Consider the following 20,385-nt stretch of genomic DNA (forward strand, 5'->3'; position numbering starts at 1 on the left):
CTACATTCCCGCCAGTGCCCTCAGGCTGTTCCTGAATGCAGAGCATCTGGGGAGGAGTATCTGTTTCTATACCCACAAAGACATCAGATTCAGCCCTACTGACAGGATTTTTGGGGATATGGTATGGGATTGGGATGTGATCAGGAGCAGAGAGTGAAGTATGTATAAAGAGCAGTAGGAAGGGGAGGAAGGATAGTAGAGGAGAGAAAGGGGTTGGGAAACAGAAGTCTAGGGTCCTCACTGCAATGAACTGGGGCTGATACCTGAGACCCCTTACAGGGTAGGGCCAGGGCTCCTGACCCTTAACCAGGAAAAGGCTGCAAAGAGAAAAGACTGCAATCTCCATTTCCTCATGTGTAAAGCAGAATCCTAATTGCACCCACTTCAGGATTGCTGTGAGAATGAAAAGAGATAATACAGCCCATACAAAGTGCTTAGAACAGAGCCTTACATATGGTCATAAATCAATATTAGTATCATCATTAATATCAGTGATGTAAGTATTAGTGACATTAATGTGAATTGATGTAAGTCACAGTAATAATCATGTCATGGAAAAAAGAATGACACGCACACACACATACAAATTGGTGAATAATTTTCAACACACAGCCAGCTTCTAGACTGTACACCCCAGGAAGTAAGAATACCCAGGTTCCTAGATGGCTTATGGCTCATCTTTCACTCTCATTCAATTTCACAGTATCCCAGGATGGGAAGAAGGGCGTTTAAAATTTCTGTTGAATAGCTGAAGAAACTAAAGCTGCTGAGGGAGACACACCTGGGAACGTGGGTCATACAGCTGAAAGACAGCAGATGTGGAACTTGAGCCTGGGTCTTGTGTTTTCTTTTTGTATTAGATTCATTGTGTCAGAAGAAACACACACACACACACACACACACAATAATTACATGTAGAGATACACTATCACTATATATGTATAGTAGCTCTGATTTCTGCTGACTCCAAACTATAGCAAGATATAATTTTATATTACTACCTGCTGCACATTCACACATATCTAAAAAATTGAAACAAGTTATACAAAAGGATATGTTCTTGGTTTGGGATGCACCTTTATATTTTCAATCCTATTCTGTTTCATTAATAAAAGATACTGGTTCCTATTCTCTAAATTGATTTTATCATCTGCTCATGGGTTACAACCTGCAACTGAAAACCACTGCAATAGAGAAAATTACAAAGAATAAAGTAAAATCATCACTCAAGTTAAAAAATTCTTACTGTTTTGTTCAACAAGAAGCCTGGCTGGGACTTCCCTGGTGGCCCAGTGGGTAAGACTGCGCTCCCAATGCAAGGGGTCTGGGTTAGATTCCTTGTCAGGGAAATAGATCCCACATGCATGCCACAACTAAGAGTCCCCATACTGCAACTAAAAAGGTCCTAAATGCCACAACAAAGACTCGGTGCAGCTTAATAAACAAACAAACAAACAAACAAACAAGAATCCTGGCAACTGTTCTTAGCTGGAGGCATGTATATGAGTTTGCAGAAATGGGAACCAGGTCCTTAAGCTCTGTGAGAAGACGTGCACTATAATGAAGGTGAGCCATGGTAGGCAGTGGAGAAAGGTGCAGATGAATTATCTGGAAGGTCAGAGGGAAAGGTCAGTTTTAGCCGAGGGATCCACGGAACTCTTCTTGTAGGACAACTTGAGGTGGGGTTCAAGAAAAAGACAAGGAGAATTGTGAGTGGTGGCTGGTCCCCAGGATCCAAGGCCAGAAATGGGAAATGACTTTTCAGGGGTGGGATTTTGAGGCCGGCTTATTGGGGGTCTTGAATGCCAAACTGGGGAGGGGGTAAATTTTACTCTGTAAACAGTGTAGGGAGAGGGATTATAGAAGAGGAAGCAACAAAATTAACATACATATGTAGAGATGCTCATAAATACTAGTAATCAGAGAAAGACAAATTAAAGCAATAATGAGATAATCACTTTATACTCAATACTCTGGCCAGTCATGGAAAGTTGAATAATGCTAAAGGTTGGCCAGGATGGCTTAGGTGGTTGGTGCCCAGCTGGTGGGGTGTGACCTAGGGCAGCCATTCTGAAGAGCAGCCTGGTACTTCTTAGGCCAATTAAGGTTACACATCATGGGAACCAGCAACTCTGTTTCTAGGTATTCATCCAAAGTAAATTCTCACACATATCTATCAGAGACCGTGACAAGTATGATGGAACATTAGAAACAATGTGGGCATTCATCACTGGAAGAGTTGATAGAGAAAATGTGGTAGACACACTCCATGGAGCGCTCTGCAGCAGTAAGAGACAGTGGATTATATGGACACATAACAATAAGGACAGATCTTAAAAACATAGTTCTGAGAGAAATAAGGAAATGAGATCTAATAGAATATTATTTATGAAAATTTAAAAAATTAATAGATTCTGCAATCACACACAGAAATTAAAAGATACTTTAAACATAGTAGAATGGTTTTCTGTGGGGGGTGATGGGGAAAAGATAGGGAAATGGGGACAAAAGAGTAAGAAAAGTGGGGAATGCCCAAACGGGGCAATGCCTTAAGCAGGTGGGTAACATAATCAGGGCTGTGTACACAGAGGGTTAATCCATAGTGGGGGTGCAAAAGGAGTCAGAAGTGAGCAGCAGCCAAGGAAGACGGCCAAGTCCCAGGCCTCAGGGATGTAGCAGATGAGAGGCGCTGAGCATGAGGAGAACAAGGCAAGCAGCCACAGCAATGGACTGGAGGGAAAGTTTTGATGTTATTGCAGGTAGAAGATCGCCTGAACCTGGATGGGGATAGAAGGAGGTGGTTATGGCAAAAAGTAATCAAAGGTGTCTCGAGGCCTTCCTGCCTGAGCGACTGGGAGGATGAGGCCACCATCACAGGAATAGGCAGGCTGGGACGGGGAGCTGCTGAAGCATTCAGGCCACACTGGTCAGAGCTGGCACCGGGCAGAAGCAAGTGGCCATGTCCTTTAGGCAGCTGGGATTGTGGATCGGGAGGCGGATCTAGAGACCAGCTGGATTTTCCTATCTGCCCAGAGGAGCTAGAGGAACCAGTGGGAGTGCCTGGGAAGAGCTTATAGGGAGATCAAAGGAGGGGCCTCTCAGGAATCTACACCACTTAGGGATCTGGTGGGGAAGGGAAGATAGAGTAGAGTTTTGTCCTAAAAGCAGAGGAAAAATATCATGAGGAAATTGGATCAGATGATTTCTTGGGTCTTTTCCAGAATCAATATTATATGGTTCTATTAAATAAATGTAGCAAATGTATTAAAGATCCTCAGATTATTTTGGGGTTTTCAAATTTTAGGCAAATATTTTAGTAAGATTCAGGAGCATCGTAATGTATCAGAGAATGCCAAGTTATTTAAAGTGCACGAACGTCAGTTACTTGCTTTGAAAACGGGAATAACTACCTTTTGGTGTTGTTCTGAAGATTTGTAAACTATGCAAACAATATAAATGGTACGTAGTAGGTATTCAATAAATGGGAACTATTACTCATTATTCTCTTGTTTAAAAATTAATTCAGGGACTTCCCTGGTGGCACAGTGGTTTAAGAATCCACCTGCCAATGCAGGGGGCACGAGTTCAAGCCCTGGTCCAGGAAGATCCCACATGCCGCGGAGCAACTAAGCCCGTGCGCCACAACTACTGAGCCTGTGCTCTAGAGCCCATGAGCCACAACCACTGAGCCCTCGCGCCACCGCTACTAAAGACCATGCCCAGAGCCCATGCTCCACAAAGAGAGAAGACACTGCAATGAGAAGCACGCCCACTGCAACGAAGAGTAGCCCCCGCTTGCCACAACTAGAGGAAGTCCGCGCGCAGTAATGAAAACCCAACGCAGACAAAAATAAATTAATTAATTAAAAATAAATAAATTTAAAAAATAAAAATTAATTCAAATCAAAGAGTGGTATCTAAATTCAACGTCAATGGCCACTTCATGGCTAGAGAAACCAGAGGTTACTGTGCCTCCTTCCATCTCCATCTATTTTTCTCCTTCAATCCTCTGCCACCATTCTTGTCCAGGGCCCTATAAGGCTTGCAACAGCCTCCTAACTCATTTCAATTTCTAATTCTCTGTCCCCTTCAGTCCACCTTGCACACCTCAACCAGACTAACCTTAGCAAAATATCACCCTCAACTTGCTCAAGAATCAACAGAGATCTCCAGGCTCTATTCTACTGTGTCTAATCTCCTCTGCCTGATTTCAAGGTTCTCCAAGATTCATCTCTTGAGGGTGTGGTGAGCCCAGCTGAGAAGCAGACCTATTTTCAGGCCTCATTAACTAAAAAAAAAAAAAAAGACTGGTATGGAAAATCACCCAGAGGATTGCCTGCTGAAAAATAGACATATGTGTAGTGAATTCTTTTCCTTTTCAATTTATAAAATTGAATTCTTTTTAGCAAATTCTTTTCCTTTTCAATTCATAAAATTCTATTTTTTAAGATTTAACTAATATTTATTGTCTGCCATGTGCCAGGCACTATGCTAGCCATTTTGAGATGGTTTATCCCCCTTCCTATATTTTTAAAACATTGAGTGTTTTTTATAATAAAGACTTACAAAGGAAAAACAAAATGGCTCATAATCCTACTCTTTAGATTACTTCTGTTGATACACACACACACACACACACAATAAAAGTGATACTTTACTTGAGAGAGAATCTAACAGTATAGAAAGGAACAAAATGAAAAGTAAAATCCTCCTCTTCCCAGTCTCCTACTTTATTTTCTCTTCATAATGGTAATAACTATTACAGATTTCTTATATGTACTTCCAGAAAAATGTTCTAGTTATTTACCAATACAGTTCTATTTATTTACCAATGTTCTTTTAAGACAATTTACACAGAAGACACACTATTCTGCCCTTTGTTTTCTTTTTCCTTAAAAATATATTTTATCTATAAGTGAAGTGAAAAAAGTATATATATATATATATATATATATATATTTTTTTAAATATAAAAGTGAAAAAAGCAAGGGGCATGACCTTGAGATATATATATGAAGTCCTTCTATCTCAACCCTTACAGATATAAAAGTGTCTCTGAATCAATCTGCTTTATTCTTTTTAAAGGATGCACAGCTTTCATTTAATGGATATTTCTTAATTTATTTACTCAGACTCATATTAATTAATATTTAAGTATTTTCCAGATTTTTGCCACTAAAAACACTGTTACAACTTATTATCCTTGTGCATATAATTGGGGTACATTTTCAATGTATCTGAAGGGTTTTTTTTGATAGGTATTGCTAAACTGTAAGCTTCCAATCTAAAAGTTTTGGTACAACTGACTCTGGACATTAGCAATTAAACTTGGTCAGTTTGTAATTTAGTTTTGAATCTCACGGTCCCTCTTAGACAGGATGAGCAAAATGTTAAGTATTTCCTGATCTTGCAAAGTTTCTTTCTTAAGGCCATGGGCCCTCTCCAACCAATCAGAATCCCTGCTAAGGGCTAAACTTTGCGAACTCACGATTGAATTTTCCTCAGTCAGGTTTTGATTTTGGATTTGTGTTTCTTTGATTGATTTCCCCCCCTCATCTCTTCCTTTTCTACTTGGATTTTGTGTTTAATGGTTGGGAAGTTATTGTATTCAGTCTTATTGCATTGTGAGGTGGTAGAAAAGGAAATGAAAGGCTGGTGGCCACTCATATGAGAAAACTGAACTTTGGCAAAGTTAAGATTTGCCATGGTTCATATAGCCCAGGCTATCTTCCTATTTATCTATGTATCATCTATCTATCTATCTATCTATCTATCTATATTTCTGATTGTCTGGGGTGGGGGGAATTGTACATTCTTATTTTAAGACATCCAAAAAATTCAAAATGTTCAACGAATATAACAAAAACCAACATCCATAAATCACTCAAATTTTTGTGAACATTCTTCCTAATAATTCTCTATACATCCATACATATTTATATATACTAGTAATATTCTGCATTAATGATAATTCTATCCTTTTGGTTCAAGTAGAGAAATAACATGTTCATGAATAGATAGAATATAGAGTTCAGAATAAACGGTTTCAAAGGAAGAAAATAAGAATGTTGTGAAAGATGACAGGAGCATCCAGTCTTCTAGAGGATAATGCTGCTATTCAGAGAAACAGGGAGCCTGGAAAGGAAAGGTAAGACTTCAAACTGGTCCATTGTGAAGTCTGATTAGCCAGTGGGACACTGAAGTGCCTCTATGACCATGGTAATGGAAGTAGACATGCAGACAGGGCAAGAATCATTTGTATACATATATCCTAGTGGAAGTCCTGAATTCACCCAGGGAAGGAAAGACTTGGCAGCCAGGGCTGGCTTACAGAGAGTATTTGAGCCACTCAGGGGTAGAAATGGGAAGGAAATTATTTTGTTAGCAAATAAGAGCACTGGGACTTCCCTGGTGGTCCAGTGGTTAAGACTCTGTGTTCCCAATGCAGGGGACACGGGTTCAATCCCTGGTAGGGGAATTGAGATCCCACATGCCCCGCAGCACGGCCAAATAAAATAAAATTAAAAAACAAACAAGCAAAACAAAAAAGCAAATCAGAGCATTAATTCCTCACTGTTACAGATAGTTAAGAACAACAACAAAAAAGCCATTTATTAAGACAAAAATATGCATAATGCATATACTGTAATTCGGCAATATTCACAGGCTGGATATGGCTAACAGAGGATTCAGTCATGTCCTATTATAATAGTATTTAGTGGAGTAGACGAGGTGGGAACAGGGATCACTATTAAAATCACTGTAAAGAAGATGTATAATTAATGGTTAAAGGACAAGATCTTGGAGAAATTTAGGAATAAAAAAAAGAAACATATCCACTGATTACAAAATTCAATACTGTCAAAAAGACAAACCAGTAGAGAACAAACGTATGGACAGCAAGGGGGGAAAGCGGCGGGGGTGGGGTGGTGGTGTGATGAACTGGGAGATTGGGATTGACATGTATACACTAATATGTATAAAATGGATAACTAATAAGAACCTGCTGTATAAAAAAATAAATAAAATAATATTCAAAAAAATCCCACAAACCAATAATATTTAGTAAAACAAGCTAACTACATTTTTTATTCATACATCTTTTTTGTCCCAAATGCTTTTAGGAAATAAGCTATTTTAACTTTTTCCTCCTGTGATATTTTGTGCTACAAAAATTTTATTAGGATCATTCACCTAATGTTTTTCTTTTCCATCAAAAAAAGCAAAATTTAACATTATGGTAAAAAATTAGGGTAATATATACTCAGATTTTAAATATTTTTGTTTGATTTAAAGAAAAACTGTTACCTAGATCAGTCATTCTCAAACTTTAATGTGTTTCAGAATCAACTGAAAGGTTTGTTAAAATACAAATTGCTAGGTCTCACCTCCCAGAGTTTCTCATGCAACAGGTCTGGGGTGAGTCCAAGATTTTGCATTTCTAACAAGTCCCAGGTGATCTGATGTTCCTAGACTAGAGACCACACTTTGAGAACCACTAGTTTAGATAATGGACATGTTCCCCCACCCCCTTCCTTTATTCTTTGGTTTCTTTTCAAACTTTTGGTATCTCCTTCTCCAGAGTATCTCAGTGAGGATCAGATATATTCAATCTGCATTGCCTTTAAAGTTAAAAAAAAAAAATCACAGTGATATTTGAAATACAAATGCCATCAGTTGCAGTTGAGATTTTAATTTAAAGGGACGAAGAAACATCTTGACCATTGAATCCTCTTATTTATTTCTCACTTGGACATCTTCACAAATGTTATTCTTGCCTCTCACCCCCTGATCCTCCTCCTCACCTTTACTGTATCTCTTAATAGGATACCAGGCATTTGGTTCCTTCTTTTTTTTTTTTAATATTTATTTACTTATTTATTTGGCTGTGCTGGGTCTTAGTTGCAGCATGTGGGATCTAGTTCCCTGACCAGGGATCGAACCCAGGGACCCCCTGCATTGGAGTGCCGAGTCTTAACCACTGGACCACCAGGGAAGTCCATCGGTTCCTTCTTAACAGTCTGACACAAGCCCCACCTCCACAGCCAAGCTTGCTCATGTCCCAGCAGCCAGTGACTTCTGTAGTGTTAAGACTCCTATAGTAATCATCGGCTACATATCTCATCATATCGAATATGTGCCACCATGTACTTTTGGGCTGTGTATGTTATTATGTATGTATGTATATGTATGTATTTATGTATTATTTTTATCCCCTATTCTGATGATAAGCTCTTACAGGCAAGTCTCACATGCTTTGACTTTCTGGCATCTCCATTGCTAAGCACCATGTTTTAAACCTAGCTCACCAAGTGTTTGGTGCTAATGAGAGCTGCCAATGTGACCAATAAAGCAATAGCTGGCTTATCTTTTGGGAGCTGACAGAATTTCTTCTGTAGAATTTTTTCTTGGCTACATACAAGCCAAATTTAGCTGTAAAATCATAAGCCTAGATAGAACACTAAAAAAAAATCTTTTACTTGCAAATGTAATAGCTGCAAAACTATAATTAGGTTTAAGGATCAGAGGCGTGGACCTACATTTCAATTCAAATCAAGGCGATTTAGAAGTGAGAGTATAGAGAATGGCTTCACATATATATATAAAGGAGAATTTACTTTTGCCTCGTCAAAAATTAAATTGTGCTTTCTGTATTGATGGTGGGTATGTTTCTGCTGGTCTCTTACTCTAGGCTACAACAGGCCCTGATGGAAAAGTTACATACCCGAACTGTTTCTTGAAGACTTGCTTTCACATTAAGGTTATATAGTTTGCTCAGATTTTATATAAGGTTCATACTTAGTTGCTTCTGCATTTGTCTCTTTGTAATGTTATCACTGAAAGACAAACCTCATAAACTAAATTCTCCCTTAAATGTAGCGTACGCATGCATGCACAGGCACTACTCTACTCTCAGCAGATAATTGGGAGGGGCCTTTAACACCAAAAACACAGGAAACCAAAAATACTTTTCATATACTAGCCAGATAATTTCCAGATGTACTTAAGTATTGTAATAATGAGCTCATCTCTGGTCTAACAACCTATATTTGTTTCAGTTTTGAATGGTTGGTGACTGGATTTGGTTTTGCTAGTGCTTTTACACCTTTCCAAGTGAGGAGACTGTAATGACACAATTACCCAATGTGCACACAGCGTTAAGCCGCCCAGCCCACTCCCTCACTGTAGACCTGGTAAGTGAAGCCCACACACACCACTTTCCGCAGTCTGGTTCAACGATTACAAAAGATACACGCCCAAAAGCAAACTGAAAAATGCTTTAAATCTGGAGCACGTATAGCCTTTCAGGCTGGCAAAAATTGACGCAGGCAAGTGAAAGGCAGCTTTTGGTAAGTGACTCGGGTTTTCAGGGCTGTTAGCACTTTTGGGCATCGGTACCTCCTAGACTCCTGATCCCACTACTAACCAACCCCCAAACTCAAAGTTACCTATACTTCAGGCAAGTGTCTAGCTCTTCTGATGACTGTGTGGTTGGCCCTAAAAAGGGCCTTTGAGATTGTCACGTAGCACAGAAGCTGCAGCTTAGCCTCCGAAGCCATACAGGGTGCGTCCCTGCCGTTTGAGCGCGTACACCACGTCCATGGCAGTGACCGTCTTGCGCTTCGCGTGCTCCGTGTAGGTGACCGCGTCCCGAATGACATTCTCCAGGAACACCTTCAACACACCTCGGGTCTCTTCGTAAATGAGGCCGGAGATGCGCTTGACCCCCCCGCGCCGAGCAAGGCGCCGAATGGCGGGCTTGGTGATGCCTTGGATGTTATCTCTCAAAACCTTGCGGTGGCGCTTAGCGCCACCCTTGCCCAAGCCTTTGCCGCCCTTCCCTCTCCCGGACATAGTGGATGAGGTCTGAAAACACCTTTGAGACAAGCAAGGTCGGCTTTTCCCCTGATATACAAGAGTAGCGGACCAGATTGAAAACCGAAAGCGCGCGGGCGGGAAGCTGTCTAAATGGGCCCAGCCCGCTCGACATTTCGTCATTTCTTTTCTGCTGTTTCCCTATCCCTCCTTCACCCTCCACAGCTCCCTCCAACGGACTCTCACCGTTTATTTTTATTTATTTATTTAACTTATTTATTTTTGAAGTATAGTTGATTTACAATTTTATATCAGTTTCAAGTGTATCGACAGCGATTCAATATTTTTATAAATTAGACTCCGTTTAGGTATTATAAAATACCAGTTACATTCTCTGTGCGGTACGATATATTCTTCTAGCTTATTTATTTTATATATAGTAGTTTGTATCTCTTAATCCCCTAACTCTTATATTGCCCCTCCCCTCTCGGACTCCAATCTTTTAAAAGATCTATTTGCCAGAGTCCCCGGGAGAATTCGGATCCCAACTTCCGGATCCCGTCGCTGTTTTCGCCTCTGTCTCTCTCCCTGTGTGCCCCCAGAAGGCATTAAATTTAGGCTAGGAAGAAAGGAATAGTGGAGATGACCAGAGGAAGAGCAAATGGAATCCAGAGACGGAAAGGAGAACGGAGCACCAGCGCCGCGTACATCACCGACAGAAGGATCCCAGGCTTCGGAACCACGGTTACATAAAACTGCAGCAAAGGTGGTTCCCACAATTAGACTGACAGACCCAGTAGGCGATCTCAAGAGCAGCGGCACCTTGGATGTGCGTGGAGGGGGAAGCAGGGAGAGCGCCGTAATTCCCGAGTCTCGTCTCTGTTTTGTTGATATGAGGCATGGAATTTCACCTCACCTAGGTGAAATCAGATCCTAGGAAAATTGGTCTGTATACTGCAGGGCTTCTAACATGGAGGTCAGTGAATCCAACTCACTGTCATCCAAAGCTCTGCTGAAAGAAGCAATATATATAGAAAGAAGACTGAAGGGCCTCTGTACCTTCGTTTCTACAGATCCTCTAAATCCGACCCTTGTTTTCAGCTAGAATTCAGTGCCCAAATTGAGGCCCTACATGGAGCTAGCAAAGTTTGCTGGATTGGGTTTCACAAGAGGACATCTGCTCCATGTTGAGAGTCATTACCAGAAACTTCCTTATGAAATCGGGATTCTACTGATAACATGTACATTACCAGGGCCTTCTGTAGAATACAGGAGGAGATGTGGTTTCTGCATCAGAAATAATAGTTTTTCTGTGACATTATTTTTTTGATATATTTTTTAAAATAACGACAACAAAAAACAATTTATGTTCCTTCTTTCAGCTCTTCTTTAGCTCAACCTTCTATATGCTAATGAATCTTAAATCTATATCTTTATCCAAACTTCTAGGCTCCAGACATGTAGATTCTTCTGGTTGTTCTTTAGTCATTTTAAACTCAAAATCTCCAAAAGTCAAAATGTTTAAACTTAAAATCTCCAAGGTATGACTCTCATGGGGGCTGAGGGAATATATTCTCCTTCCCCCACCCCATAAGAATGGGGTTCTCTCTCTGCTCTTTGGATGGTGCCACCATGCATCACATGCCTAAATCAACACCCTGGAATTCACAATAGGTGTTGAAGGGTGGTAGCATATGCCACCCCAAAACATGACTGTAGGAATTCAGGACATGCTACCTCAAAATATGCTGCTTTGGTGTATTGATTATTTTGAGCCGTAATACTTTGAAAAACAGCAAATGCAGGGACAGACTTTCTTTGAACTCCCCTTTTCTGCCTAAAGACAGATCCTTGGAAAGGAACTCAATTGACAGAAATCCCGTCCCCAGGTGGTTTCATCAACCAGGAAAGATTGACTCTTGTCACAGGAAAGGAGACTAGAAATCAACACCAAACTCAAACTTTGTCACAAACTATCATACCTCCCATCTATTCTAAGGGTCCATTCATCTTTCCTAAAAATCATTTACTCTCCCTAAGAGGCCTACCTGACCCCTCTTTCCTGTTAATCTGTCTGTTAATTTTCAGACCCAGCCAGGGACCCTAAGGGGGTCAAGGAAAAATTTTCCTCCCCTACACAACCCTTCACTGTACAGTACAGGCAGTAGTGTTAAGGACTGGTAGAAAAGAGGAAGTGTTTATCAATGAGTAGGATGTTGGGGGAATGAGTTTAGCTCAGAATGGGGTAAGAAAAAAAGCTCAAAATCATGACTTCTCAATTTGGTCTAGGGCTGCAGGCTACTCAAAATGAAAGGAAAGCAGGCACATGGCCAGACTAACCCACAAACCAAAGATTCAGTCTCAAAATGGGGTACTTGAAGCCCTGGCGGTGCTTGAAGTCAAAAACTAAACACAAACTGTCGTCCTGAAACATATATTTTAATTTAGTTCATTACTTTTGTATTAAAAAGAAACACATTCGCATATAAAACATTATATGCCTAATAATTCACTTACTAACATTTTCTCTTGCCTGTTTATTCCCTATGGCAAAATTTAAGCTTCTCATCCCTGTTTTCTTCCCCTCCTCAGTACTAAATAGTGAAATTTCAGTGCTGTCTCAAAACTGCAGATTCTTATTATTTCTGATGAAAGAAACTTCAGAAATTTTAAAGGAGAAAAATATTCCGTCTTCCTCACAGCTGCAGCAAAGCAGAGGCTCTTCTTTATTATAAACTTGCTTCTGATAAAGTGGTGTATTGAGAATGCTCACAGGAGTATCACTCTATTGTCCAATGTGGAGAATAGGTGAAGTTGAACTAATATGAATCAGAATTCTGTTATTAAAGGTGACTTCTAAGGCAACCATATATCAGATTGTTATATTCAGAGAAATGTTACCTATGACCTATAATGATATACTATTCTGATTATCTTATTTGATTTGTTGCCCCGGAGTTAATATTTTAATTGGCATCACTGTTTTTGAGTAGAAATTCTTATCAATTTCTTTATTAAACCAGAGGAAGACTCTTGGAATTTTCTTATTCTCTGCATTATAAAGGTAATATAAGTCCCATTACTGTTAGATTCTATATAAATAGCTTGAGAATCTTTTTCTTGTTTAAATGAACACATCCATACAGCTTGGCTAAGAGTGTATACATTTAAAAAAAAAAAGAAAAAAAAAGAACATTTCAAAGCAATGTGTCATTTGGTTGGGCAGCTTTGGGCTGTCATCGACACCTGCCCTGGGGTAGTTTCCTCTTCTGATGGGAATAGTTCAGTTGAGTAATTCGATCATATGTTGTGAAGATTCTTCAGTGCTTTAAAATATACCCCAAGCCTGATGAAACTGGAAATCCATTATAATTTCATTCTTTTGCTTTAGAATATTACGCAGGCCTTGTTGCTTATCCAGGATGAGCCATAACTTCTCTGAGACTCAGTTTATTTATCTGTAAAATGAGGAAAATAACATCTATTTCACAGAGTTGGGATTAAATGAGATAGTGTATGTAGAGAGTTTTACAATACTGAGTAGTGCTCTGTATATGTAAGACATTATTACAAAACCACCACAGGAGGGGGTAACAGTTGTTCACATCGGCTACTTTTGCGCTGACAGTTTAGCTCTTCTCCCTAGAGCAGGAGATTGATGCTGCCTAAGGAGACTTCTAATGTGAATCAGAATTCTCTTATTAAAGGTGACTTCTAAGGCAACCATACATCACAGGTTGCTATAAAGATAAGTTTCTACCTTGTGTTTAACGTTCAGGAAATCCTTTCAAAATCACTTTTATTTTATTTTGACTTCAGGAAGATGGTCATTCATACTGACACCATAGAGGTAAGTTTTGAGCCTCTTGGGGCTGCTTTTGTTCTCAGGCTTGAGTTTTTATAAGATTTGGATGCAATAACGTTTTTTTTAATCAAATAAGCATACGAGTAAAAGTTTTTGTGTCAGTTATTACAATTTAAAGCATTGGTAACCTTACATAACTGCTGTTTTATTACATGTAATTTTCCGGGAAATTCTTCAAAGCATATGAAATAAAAGGCAAAGGATCTTCAATTTCCTTACCGAGAATAGAAAAGATATGAAACTTTAAGCGTTAGAAAACACTTTATTGAAGAAAATATGCTAGCAACTCAGTAATCAACGAAAAATGTATTTGCTTTGACACTTTAAATTTAAATCTGACTGATAAGCAACTTTATTTAAAACTCTTCACCATTGTAAAGGAGAAATGAATATTTCTGGTCTTATCATCCGTTGCTTAAAGCGTTCCATCTATAGGACCAAATTAACCATTGATGGATTGAGGAGGAGGAAACCGCATTCCAAGGGGAAAAGGCTGAAGGCTCTACTCTGTAAATTGGTACGGGTCAGCACACAGCTTTGGCGGAGATCCGAATCAGGTAAACGTTAAGTTTAGTTTTTGGTTCCTTCAACCACATATTTTGTTGAACCTCAGTCATAATGTAACTCTAACTTGCTTAGCTCGGTGTCAGAAGCTAAATAAATGTTAGCTATGGGAGGGGGAGTTACAGTAACTAGTAAGTGGAAATGCAGGCTGAAACCTAGGGCATGCTTGTATTTCGAAAGAACCTGCTAATATATAAATCCGAAGCGTGTAAAAACACTTTATAAATTGCTCTTACAAACGTTACAGCAGTTTAAAGAAAAGGTCTGAAAAGAAAAATCTGTGATCGATAAGATTATAGAAAAGTACTGGAAAGGGGAGGTTATAAAAGATTAGCATAACAATCTTCTGCCCAATAAATAGGATTGATTTCTAGCCAATGAGATTACATTTTCGGAAATTCCTAGTTTTTCTGGCCCAATCAAGACGAGGCTATGTCTATAAATAAGACTGCCTAGGGGCCGGTGAATAAAACCAGTGAAATATCATGGCCCGTACGAAGCAGACTGCCCGCAAGTCGACCGGTGGCAAGGCCCCGCGAAAGCAGCTGGCCACGAAGGCGGCCCGCAAGAGCGCGCCGGCCACCGGCGGCGTCAAGAAGCCGCACCGCTACCGGCCGGGCACCGTGGCCCTGCGGGAGATCCGGCGCTACCAGAAGTCGACCGAGCTGCTGATCCGCAAGCTGCCCTTCCAGCGGCTGGTGCGCGAGATCGCGCAGGACTTCAAGACTGACCTGCGCTTCCAGAGCTCGGCCGTGATGGCGCTGCAGGAGGCGAGCGAGGCCTATCTGGTGGGGCTGTTTGAAGACACGAACTTGTGCGCCATCCACGCCAAGCGCGTGACCATCATGCCCAAAGACATCCAGCTGGCCCGCCGCATCCGCGGGGAGCGGGCTTAAGGCACGCGCTTTAAACTAGACGATCTAAAGGCTCTTTTCAGAGCCACCCACGTTTTCATAAAGAGCAGCTGTGCCAGCTTTAAGTTTGGTGAGTTCCTAATGCACAAGTGTTAAGGGTAAAGTGGGTCGGGGAGTCTCGCACGTGTTGGGTGGTGAGGTTATGGAATTAAGGCAGACAGACGCTAGAGGGACCACCAGAGCCAAGGTCTGGGTCGTGTCGGTCAAGTACTGCTTTTACTTGCTGGCTTGATTTCTTAGTCCAGAGCGCCAACCTTGCTAAACTTTGCAACAGGATAGAATCTGTTCTAACAGTCATTTGTAACGCGTTCCAAAATGCTAGTACAAAACGTTAGCACAAATCTGAATACTGAAATTAAGTGACACTTTAGAAGGCCGTCATTATGTGATAACTGTTGGGATGGCAATCTGGGTTTTCAGCCCGATTGTACAGTTACTAGAACTAGGCCGGATGTTAGATAAAATCCTCGATCCCCAAGTAGTTACTCGGGATTTCAACTAAGAAGAATGGGGGCAAGAATCCCGAGATGTGTAAGAACCCATCTTCCTCGTTGCATAAGACAGAAGGCGCAAACCGCGAAAAAGAAAAAGAAAATGTGGGCTGAGATATTGTTGCAAAAACCAGAATCAAACTTCCACAAAGTAGTATAGAGGAGTAAAATGATGCAAAAATAAGAGAAAGTTAACTTGTCTTTAGCTGGCGCTTCAGATCTCCATGTAAAAGTGAAAGCCAATTAACAAGAAAAGACCACAAACAGGTTAAACTACTTTACATAATTTAGTGGTTAGTGTGAAATGGAACATTTTGATTGGTTAACAAGACATTTGTTCTAAGGGCCACTGAGGGAGCGCAAGCAGAACCTTATTTACATGGACTCCGCCCCTCTATGACGACACTGTTGGATATTAACCAATAAAAACGTAATGCTGTGCTAGTCTTCATTTGCATACAGGCTCTATAAGTAGCGCCTAACCAGGCTGCTTCGGTGTAGTCGGGATCACTTCTACTGGCGTGTGGGGATTCTCCTGTGTGAAGATGCCGGATCCAGCAAAATCTGCTCCTGCTCCTAAGAAAGGTTCTAAAAAGGCTGTCACGAAAGTGCAGAAGAAAGATGGTAAGAAGCGCAAGCGCAGCCGGAAGGAGAGCTATTCTGTTTATGTATATAAAGTGCTGAAGCAGGTTCATCCGGACACCGGCATTTCATCGAAGGCCATGGGCATTATGAACTCCTTCGTGAACGATATCTTCGAGCGTATCGCGGGCGAAGCGTCGCGCCTGGCGCATTACAACAAGCGTTCGACCATCACGTCCCGGGAGATCCAGACGGCCGTGCGCCTGCTGCTGCCCGGCGAGCTCGCCAAGCACGCCGTGTCGGAAGGCACCAAGGCGGTCACCAAGTACACCAGTTCGAAGTAAGCGTGCAAGAGACGAACTAAAACATCTATTTTACCCCAAAGGCTCTTTTCAGAGCCACTTAAGTTATTGGGGAAGTGGCTGTAAACACTTGATAAAAGGTGGGTTTATTTGTTGGTTGGGTAGGGTGGGTCTTGATCACTAGTGCTTTTGGATTTGGGGCTAGATTGGGACAGTGATTGAAGATTGCCCTGTTAAAATCTAGGACCTCCCATGGTCCAGTGGTGCCACCTAGTGGTATGTGTCATGTTGCTGGTAACAAGTGATTGGTCCTTAAGGTGGTTCCTACCTAGTCCGAGTTCTCAGTGGGAGTTTAGGTACAGAGGAGCGGGGAAGGGCTGTCCCTTATTATTAAACTAGTAAGCGAGCTGGGTTTTATTTTATTCTAGCGTACAGATAGCCCTATAGTTTACCCAGTTCCCGCTGTTTCTTAATGTTTTAATCTGTTTTTAACATATATCTCTAGGTGTCTCACAAACTTTCAACATCGCCAGATGCTTTAGTACGTTGGTCTACCTGTAAATCCCAACCTAGCCCCGTGACCCTCAACCAGATAGGTTTCCCACCCCACCCCCTCCATCACCCCCCCCCATGGGATATTGGCAATATCTGGAGATATTTTTGATTGTCATCACTTAGGGAGAGGGACACTACTGGCATCTAGTGGGTAGATGCCAGGGATGCTGCTAAACATCCTATAATGCCTAGGAGAGCCACTACTACCAAGATTTGGTGAATGACGTTGACCCTTGCGCCAAGGTTGAGAGACCCAGTGCCCAAAGACTTCCCTTCCTTCAGGATTTTTTCCCTTCTGGGTTTAATCCTCATTTAGGTCAAACCTTTCCCCACTCCTACCCTGCTTTTGGTGAAAACTGAGCAGCACTTAACTTACTGTGCTTGTTTACACTCCTCCACAGGAAAATTATCTTCTCCAGGGCAAGGACCTTGTCTTGGTTCTGTAACTTTCCTGGTTATAAGGCCCACCTCCAAGCTTGCTAAACATACTTCCAGGTGCCTCTCCTGAAGTTCCCTGATAAGGTCCTGTTGGAGGTGGGGGACTGGTGAGGTGGTTTTTATGTTCTCAGGTGTATATTTTTAGAACAGATTTTGGGGGCAAGGTGTACAAAAGGGCAGTTAACATGTGGGATGAATTTCTAAGGCCCTCTCAGTTCAAAACTTGCATAACTCAAGACCAATCCCGAAAAAGCCTGGATATTCTACCAAATAAAATATACCCTTGAGGCAAAAGGAAAAATCTTAGTTTCCAATTCACTTGACAGTCGAGTTTTGAAATCAAGCCATTCCTGGTTAAACTTGGGGAAATTTAAAATGAATTTTTTTAAATGCTTAAAATGAATTTTATTCATTTATAATGTAGGAGTTCGAATTTACATCTAATTAAAAGTTGCATAAAGTGGGCTGTATGTGATTTCTTTCTTTCACTGGGAAATTAAGATTCTCAGTGAGTCATCTTTCCCTAGAGACTATCAGACAAGAGACCAGGGAAAGATGACTCAACTGAGAATCTAAAATTTCTAGTTGAAAGAAAAATCATTATACAACATACTTTATGGTAGGAAAAATCACTCTATAAGTGAGAATTTACATGTGCCAGACCCTGTGCTAGGTGATGGGGATATACAGGTGCTCTCCTTCCCAAGTCCATGAAGTGCACCTGGAATTTTATTTGCGACCAATATATCAAGTATCCTCTGGGAAGTTTTTTTTTTTAAGTTTTAGTTTTACCCAATTTTCACTGTAACATCTTTCAACTTTTTAATCATCTGACTTTTGTAAAATGGAATTCTTCATCGTTCCATTTAAATTCTGTGACTAGATGTCATTATTTCTGTACTCCTCATCCAGGTTGTAACATTTTCTTTTCACTTTAATATGTCTCTTTAAATTTAAAATTTTCACATAGACTATTTTTTAGGGTTTTTCATTATATTGGAAAGCTCTGGCTGTCCCACTCTCTTGCCCGCAAAGCAATTTAAGTCACGTTGTACTTGGCTCCCAGCATCTCAAACCTGCTGAAGCTTTCTTTGTTCACCATGATCCTAGCTTGAGATAAATTTTATTTTCTTGTTCCCTGTGAGATTCATTTTCTTTTGCAGGGGGCATGACTACAGTAAAGCATGGGAATAAGCCTTTCTCAGTCATCCCAAATAAAATTTATCAGAAAATATTGTTGGCTTAAAATGTCCCATATCCAACCATACTTGACACTTTCACTGCTGTCTTCCCACTCCAAGCCACCATCACACCTCCCAGGTATTTGCAATGACTTTCTGACTGGTCTCTTTGCTTCTGCCTCTACCCTCACTCTATTTTCCACAAACCAGCTAGAGTAAACTTTCTGAAACCTCTAAGTCAGATCATGTCACTCCCACACCATCCTGCCCAACTGAAAATCCCCATATGGCTTCAGAGAGAAGGTCCACACTGATACAATGGCCCACATCCACCTCCTCTCTTACCACTCTCCCTTTTGTTTGTTCTGTTTCATCACACTTGTCTCCCTGCTCTACCTCGAATACACCAAGGCCCTCCTATCTCAGGGTCTTTGTGCTTGCCATTTCTTCTGGAAAAGCTTTTCCCCCAGATATTTATATGACTGGCTTCCTCATTTCTTAGGCTTCTGCTCAAAACTTCCATTACTCTTCAGTCCTTCCTTGACTTATGTAAGATAGCAAGCCCACCTCCCTCTCCCCCCATTTCTTGGTACTCCTTGTCCCCATACCTTGCTAAAATTTCTTCCGTGTATCATCTGAATACTAATGTATTTATTTACTTATTTGTTTATTACTGAATCAGAGACTGCTACTCATAAAAGCTGTTCTTCTTTGCTTACTTTAACCCCCTGCTTTATGGGTGCATGGCTTCTCAGTTAAAAGGCTAATTTACCAGCTTTTCTTGCATCTGGGTTTGTTCATAAGACAAAGTTCTGAGCCAATGAGATATGAATGGAAGTGATACATATTATTTCTAGTTTGTGTCCTAAAAAGGAATAGATATGTGCTGCCCTTGCCTTTTTACCCTCTCCTCTGGCTGGGTTACAGATACAATGGCAGGAACTATAGCAACCACTCTGGGCCCAGAAACAGAAGCCATGTGATGAGAATGGCAGAACTGTTCTACTAACCCTGGACGTGAGAGATGAATAAACTTGTATTTTGTTTAAGCCACTTTTTAAAAAAAATATTTGGCACAATAATTTAGACTGTTCTCCAACCAATACATTGTCTGACTCTCCTCCTACCTTCTCAGAGTAAGTCCTATGAAGGTAGGTACTTTGTTTTGTTCACTGCTCTTTGCCCATCATCTCGAGCTGTACCTGGAATAGAGTGGGCACTCAGTAAATACTGATGGGATGAATAGATTGATGAGGGAAGGAGTGGTTTAGAGGGAGGGCAGTGGGATTGGATTTATGAGATGCAGAACTCTAAAAAAAATGATTTAAAAAATCTTTTGCCCTCTGAATGGGGAACAGCACAATACAGAGTGAAGGTCTAGGTGAAGTTGCAGACACCGTGGTCCACAAATCAGTTTAGAAGCTTCATAGTGTAAGTTGTTGGGTATTTAAGGATACTTACCTACACTAACTCAGAAGCAGTAAGAGGGTAAAGGAAAACTTTTGTTTCCTCTACTATTCTCAATACTTCTGGCCACCAAGTATGTGGGTTTTCCACACCAAGCAATCCTGACATTAACTACGTGGAGTTAGTGCAGACCCCACGGGTTAAGGGCTCAGTCCAAAAAGATTGCCCCTCCACCCCCTATACCAACTTCAGACGCCAATCACAAGTAGT

At 40.9% G+C, this 20,385-nt stretch overlaps 3 protein-coding genes across 3 annotated transcripts; 2 read left to right on the plus strand and 1 right to left on the minus strand.

Annotated features, from left to right (window-relative positions):
* Window positions 1-9,515: 9,515 nt before the first annotated feature.
* LOC308612363 (histone H4) lies at window positions 9,516-9,855 on the minus strand (the record flags this gene model as incomplete). The annotated part of the gene is made up of 1 exon (XM_081224833.1): window positions 9,516-9,855. One exon carries the CDS (start codon window positions 9,853-9,855, stop codon window positions 9,544-9,546), a length of 312 nt encoding a protein of 103 aa, XP_081080959.1. The 3' UTR covers window positions 9,516-9,543.
* Window positions 9,856-14,574: 4,719 nt separating this feature from the next.
* On the plus strand, window positions 14,575-15,167 carry LOC308612739 (histone H3.2). Its single transcript, XM_081225391.1, has one exon. The coding sequence runs from the start codon at window positions 14,731-14,733 to the stop codon at window positions 15,139-15,141; it is 411 nt and encodes a 136-aa protein (XP_081081517.1). The 5' UTR covers window positions 14,575-14,730; the 3' UTR covers window positions 15,142-15,167.
* Window positions 15,168-16,010: 843 nt separating this feature from the next.
* LOC308612134 (histone H2B type 2-F) lies at window positions 16,011-16,671 on the plus strand. The gene has a single exon (XM_081224416.1). It carries the CDS (start codon window positions 16,196-16,198, stop codon window positions 16,574-16,576), a length of 381 nt encoding a protein of 126 aa, XP_081080542.1. The 5' UTR covers window positions 16,011-16,195; the 3' UTR covers window positions 16,577-16,671.
* The last annotated feature ends 3,714 nt before the right edge of the window (window positions 16,672-20,385 follow it).

This window comes from Mesoplodon bidens (genome assembly GCF_964165515.1).
Source record: "Mesoplodon bidens genome assembly, chromosome: 2".
Classification (NCBI taxonomy): domain Eukaryota; kingdom Metazoa; phylum Chordata; class Mammalia; order Artiodactyla; family Ziphiidae; genus Mesoplodon; species Mesoplodon bidens.

Coding starts and splice junctions, on each gene's coding strand:
- LOC308612739 (XM_081225391.1), top strand. CDS start 14,731: ATGGCCCGTACGAAGCAGACTGCCCGCAAGTCGACCGGTGGCAAGGCC.
- LOC308612134 (XM_081224416.1), top strand. CDS start 16,196: ATGCCGGATCCAGCAAAATCTGCTCCTGCTCCTAAGAAAGGTTCTAAA.